The sequence below is a fragment of the Neoarius graeffei genome, chromosome 14, assembly GCF_027579695.1.
Source record: "Neoarius graeffei isolate fNeoGra1 chromosome 14, fNeoGra1.pri, whole genome shotgun sequence".
Taxonomy (NCBI): Eukaryota; Metazoa; Chordata; class Actinopteri; order Siluriformes; family Ariidae; genus Neoarius; species Neoarius graeffei.
In genome coordinates this window covers 46,394,139-46,400,138 of record NC_083582.1, presented here as the reverse complement: position 1 = coordinate 46,400,138, position 6,000 = coordinate 46,394,139, and the positions used below count along the sequence as shown (strand labels likewise).

Genomic DNA, 6,000 nt, shown 5'->3' with positions numbered 1-6,000 from the left:
AGTCTCTGCACATTTATTTTTTCTGCAAAGCCCTTAAGAACTGCAGAACTGGATGGATGGTTTCTGATAAGCTGCACATCTTCTAGTTCATCCTTTATCAGTGATCTACAAACACACAGAATTGATGGGTATGCACACATAAGGGTCTCTTGTCTGAGTACACAGTATATGTGGAATAGAGTATAGTGTAGATGAGGATTGGTTGGCAGATCTTTCTGTGTGTGAGTTCCTGGTGGATGGCTGAGGTCTGATTTAAGTCATTAGAGTTAAACAGTCACTTCGGTCTTACTGCCTGTACGGTAGTGGTGGTGATGCTGCTGCTGAGCTGCTTGTGGGACATAGTGCAGCTGTTCCACAGTCTGCGTGCGGCGTGAGGCAAACGCCTGTCTCTTGGAGGTGGTTTGGTTCTTGGTCAGCGTGTTGTGCACTGGAGCAGTGCCGCTGTTGTTCGAGGCACTGGGATGCGAGTGCATTTTGGTCATCTTGTAGCGGTCCAATAGTGGCGTGGTGGGCACAAACATGTCCGTCTGCGATATGGCTCTGGACATGGACTTGTCACCGTGAAAGCTGCCACGTTTGGATGACATCGTCTTATCGGGAGAGAGCAGCGGGTCTTGCGAGCGTAGCCTATCCTGGGAGTAGAGGCGCTCTTGCGAGTGCATGCGTTCGTGAGAATGCAGACGCTCGTGCGAGTGGACACGCTCCTGTGAGTAGTGGCGGTCCTGCGAATGCAGCCGGTCCTGGGAGATGAGGCGCTCGTGTGAGCGCAGGCGCTCAGCCGACAGCAGCTGCTCATCAGATAGGATGCGCTCGCCATATGGAGATGTGGGGTAGGCAGACACGGCATAGTCCTGAGCATAGCCACGCTCTGGAGACAGCACACGGTCTTGAGACATGGCTCTCTGTACACGGCGAGGACGTTGGCGTGACGACTGCTGCTGCTGCTGTTGAGCCTGTTGGCTAGTCTGAGCATCCTGGCTCATCTTGATCATGTGTAATGGCAGGGTGCCGCGTGCTGCCAGATCAGGAAGGTGCCTCTTCCGGCTGTAGTAGTCGTCCACATCCTTGTCGGCTGTGGAAGAGCAGAGCCAGACTTAGTCAAAACTCACTGAAACGTCCAAAAAAAAAAAAACCCAAAACAAAACATGTGCATCGTAGCCATGCAGTCTGTAGCTAAGCATGTGCTGGAGGCTGTTTAGGTTTAGTAGTCATCAGTTTGAGGCTTGCTCCTGATATAAGGAACAATACGATTCTTTATTCTGAGCAAATTTTGTAACAGAATCATGAGTTCTACTAAACAAAAGCAACCTAATAAATCTTGTACCAGGTAAGAGTGAAAGGTGGCAGATAGAAGTGCTATAAACTTCTGACTGGGAAATATGCTCTCAAATGCAGGTTATCTCTGTTTCCTAGCCAACATTGTCTTTACCATTTTTTTAAAATGTAATTTAAATGCTCTTTAAGACTGTTGTATATAACAATTTAATAGTTTGTCATCACTAATCCAGGAATACATGAAGCTTTGAAATATCTTCTGTTAAGTGTGTGTGTGTGTGTGTGTGTGTGTGTGTGTGTGTGTGTATATATATTTCATATTTGGATTCAAAAGCATTATGAAGCACCATCTTAATACAAATTAAATTATGTAATAAGATAAGATGCCAGTTAAATTAATATATTTCATGTGGTCAAACTAAAGTTGGCTTTCATAAGACTGTTAAGAAACACTATGTGCACCTTCACTCAGTTACAATAATGATAAATGTGCTGTTAATAACAAATCAACAACTTTCAGGATAAGGATAAAAAAATGACATAAATAGCCAACCCATAATGCTAATTGAGGATTCTTCTCTCTTCTCTCTTTCATGTAAAGACAGGCACATATAACTGTACAATATGACCTTAAGTCTTTACTTAAGGCTTTCATAGACGCTCTGTCATTGCCAAGATTTATGCAATGGTATGAATGTTATAAAGACCCAGTGTAGGTACTGTTCAAGTTAAACAACAACAACAACAACAACAAAACACACACACAAAACACACACGAAGAACAAAATGAGAAATTAGAAAATGGTATTTTTTACATTTGTTTTAAAATCTAGCACTTCCTAAATCTAACAGTGTAACGCTTACACTCCGGCTGCAGCATAATATGCTTATATTATGATTACTGCATGATTATATCTTTTTTTTTTGTTCCACCCCTAAGAGTAATATCAGAAATACCAGAATGTTAAATACAGAATGTTACATACATGCTAAATTATAGTTAGACATCAATATAGAGTATGCCATTTTCATGACAGAGTATGATGGTCCTGTTAGGATTCCAGTTATAGAGATATATAAATAGCTTTCACTGGTTATCTAACCTGGAGCTCACACACATAAGAGCACCGAGTGACGACTGTATCTGTAACTGAATGATTAGGAAAGCAAAGTAATTAAATTATGGCCTCCTCCAAGATGAAGAATGAAGCTGATGACCTTGAGATCTGTTCCACTCGACAGATCTCTCCTCACACAGTCTAGCTGAGACGCTGATAGTGCTTAACGTGAGGGAGGAATAAACCTGTATTCAAGGAAATTAAAACCTCAAATCAAGGAAACATCATTTAGTAGACCCAAGTTAGAGATTTCCAGACTGAAGGCTACCACATTTAGACTACAGCTCTCTGAGGTGGTGTTAGATTTCGAGACAGTATGTAACAAACTTACAGTATTGCATGAGCTCTCGATCAAGCTTATTGAAAATGAAATGTTCTTCAAGTTTTAAAGTGAGTACAACTCATACAAGTTGAACAATCTCAGTAGATTATCAGTTCATCAACCCAACACCACAACCGTGTGCAATTCTTAATATACGTACTGAAGGGTAAAAAAAAAAAAACTCTCACTGCAAAAGGATATTATACTCCCCATACTCACAAACTCTCACAAGTCTATTAATCAGACGATGGAGATGCTTTATATCGGAGACACAGGGACAAGAATATATGTTTCTATAATTGGTAGATATGTGTATGTAATCTCTGTGAATTACAATTCTACCTGAATGGCCTTTGGCAAATCTTCAGACATTTTCCATATTTCATCATTAATTATTATGAATAAGTCTTTCTTCTATGTTGTTCTCAGCCTTCAAGGCACAATAAAGCAAGCTGACATACTTCTCTGAAGCCATAAGGTTGTCAGTTGTTATAAGACAATTGAGGTTTTTGAAGTTTAACAGTATAAAAATATATTTAAAAGCAATATCAGCAAATAAAATTGGTAATATATAAACTAATTTAAGCTCAAAGAAGAGACAAGAGTCACTTATGTATTACTATGAGCAGAGTACAGAAGGTTCAGCATTTATGACTGGATGTATGTAGTTATTATAGGTGGAAAGAAATTTCCCATAGTTCACTTGGATTCAAGTCCAATGGGTCCTGGACTAATCCATATTAAATTAAACAAACCATATGATATATTTACTCTTTACTTAGGGCACATTATGAAAGGAGATCTTATTACACAGCATAAATCTACAATCCACCAGATCAATAGAATGGAGCAGAGAGGTCATGGAGAAGTCTTCTGCAGCGACTGAAGCAAACTGCAATATGATCATCACTTGCTTTAGTATTGAATGCCATGCTTTAAAGAAGGCTTCTGAATGGGGGGGGGATTAATAAAGCTTGGGTGGTCTGACAAGCCTAATGGTCCAATCATGGATGTATTCTTCCAGGTGGTAAATCCTGCTCCTGGAGAATGATCCTTCTGCAAAGTTTAGATCCCGACAAACTCAATAAGCTGGATCAGGCTTGCTAAACTCAATTGATCTCGAGGAGCAGGTTTGTGCACTCTTGATATAGAATACAAATACAAAAGACCATTAAATGCTTTCAGAACAGAGTGTAAAATGCAGGGTTGGGGTCAATTCCAGCAATTCTGAGCAATAAATTCAATTCCCACAGTGAAATTAAGTAATAATAATAATGGATTGAATCTGCAAATTTCAATTACGAGATGAATTTCAGGTCGTCAACTGAATTCGCTACGGTTGAAGTGAAAGGAATTGAAACAAAATTGATCCCAGCCTTGATAAAAACAACAAGCTCAATAGAGTGTAGAATGAGAAAGTGGCTCTGACTCAGTCTTTTGAGTGAGGAGTACTTGTTGAGGTCAGCCTTCATGGCAGATTCGTAGGATGGTGGCAGGTGCGAGAGGCTCTGGAAGGAGCGGGAGAAGGACAAATCGTATGGCTCCGTCTGCGATGTGAGGATGCTGTTCATGCGTGTGCTCTCTGGAGGACGACAAGACAGCAGACCAAAAGATGCGTCAAAACAAAGTAACAACTATAAACAATTTTATCTATTTTCTGCTTGGGGAAGTTCGATGCTGCAGCAGAAGGACTGCAGGGAAATCAGTGGATGAACTGGAGCCTATGACTTAGTGGCTAATGAGCCATTGTGAGACAGTGATTTAGTCAAGCCCTGGTAAATAGTGTCCCATCTCCAGCCTGCTAGTCAGCAGAGGACCTTTGTTTCCTTAGTGATATGATGTGAGTAAAAGCCATGGAGGAGGAAAGAGGATGTCACTGCAGCTCCTTCATCTCCCTGAGCTTTGTGCCCATCATGCCAGCCTGGCCATGGTTTGGACATGCAAGGATCATGCTTTGGTTAAAAGTAGGACAGATACTAGTGCCATGGAACAGGCTCCGAGACAAACATGATACATCAGGGAGCCGGAGGGTGCAGTAAGAAAGGTGGATAGTGTTTACACAACACCATGCATTCTATTTTACACGGTTCATGCTGTGGGCTTTGCTTCTTTAAGTCCTAGGTATGGCACAGCAAGACCGTCTCATCTTTATTAAAGAGAGGAGGAGGAAAAGGCTTTGGTAGGTGGCTGTGTAAGTGAAAAACGAATTAACAAACCAAACACAGAACAGCAAATTCAGTAACATGACAGAAAAATCAGTAACACAACAGCATTAACTCAAAATGGAAAGGGGAGGTCCTTACTGAGTATCACATGCTCACTGGTGATTGGCTACAGCGTGTGTCAATCTGAGAAACCTTGGAAAACTGGACAATGTTTGCAGTAAGAAGAAATACTGTATGAGGCTGAATGAATCTACTTGCATTTATTTGAGCATATCATGGACATTCATATATTTCTTTTAGACATGCAGTTAACTCTGCACAGCATTAATATGGGTATGCAAATGCTTGAAAGCTGCCAAAAGGAAACTGCGTTATTCAGAAGAAAGCATAACTCACTATAATAACATAGGCTAGGCTCACTAGATAACAGACAGAAAAAGTGCAATGTTATTTACTCATGACAGTCATGCACTATGTCCAAGCAGCAACAAGCACGCGATGTTAAATAAGGACATATCCTTTCCAGTTTGAATTAGTGTTGATGTATTTTGGTTTTGTGTTTGTGTTTCTGGTTTGGTTCTCATATTGTTGATGGTGTTATTGTGAAATTCAGATTTGTTGTTCTATTTTTGGTTTGTTGACATACTTTGCAATTTTGAGCGAAATGTAACTTACCATATGCTAAGAAAGCTTACACTACACCCAAAGCAATAATAAATAATAAGTAATCAGCGACAAATTACTGTGGTGTAAGAGGAATAAAACGCTTCAAGACATCCATTTATGTGAAAATAATAAACTTGGCATCGTTGCTTAGTTTCCTATAACCAGTGTTGTAGTCGAGTCACTTAACCTCAAGTCCGAGTCCAGTCTTGAGTCCCCAGTGTTCAAGTCTGAGTCAAGTCCAAGTCTCATTCTCATTATCTGTAGCCGCTTTATCCTGTTCTACAGGGTCGCAGGCAAGCTGGAGCCTATCCCAGCTTACTACGGGGGAAAGGCAGGGTACACCCTGGGCAAGTCGCCAGGTCATCACAGGGCTGACACATAGACACAGATAACCATTCACACTCACATTCACACCTACGGTCAATTCAGAGTCACCAGTTAACCTAACCTGCAT

At 40.8% G+C, this 6,000-nt stretch overlaps 1 protein-coding gene across 1 annotated transcript in view; it reads right to left on the bottom strand.

Moving 5' to 3' along the window:
* Positions 1-266: 266 nt before the first annotated feature.
* LOC132897742 (protein shisa-6) overlaps positions 267-6,000 on the bottom strand; it is a 74,345-nt gene continuing 68,611 nt past the window's right edge. Inside the window, exons 6-7 of the mRNA XM_060938968.1 lie at positions 4,145-4,297; positions 267-1,072 (exon numbers count right to left, since the gene is read on the bottom strand). Of these exons, the coding sequence (XP_060794951.1) occupies positions 267-1,072; positions 4,145-4,297 (959 nt within the window). The remainder of the gene's footprint in view (positions 1,073-4,144; positions 4,298-6,000) is intronic.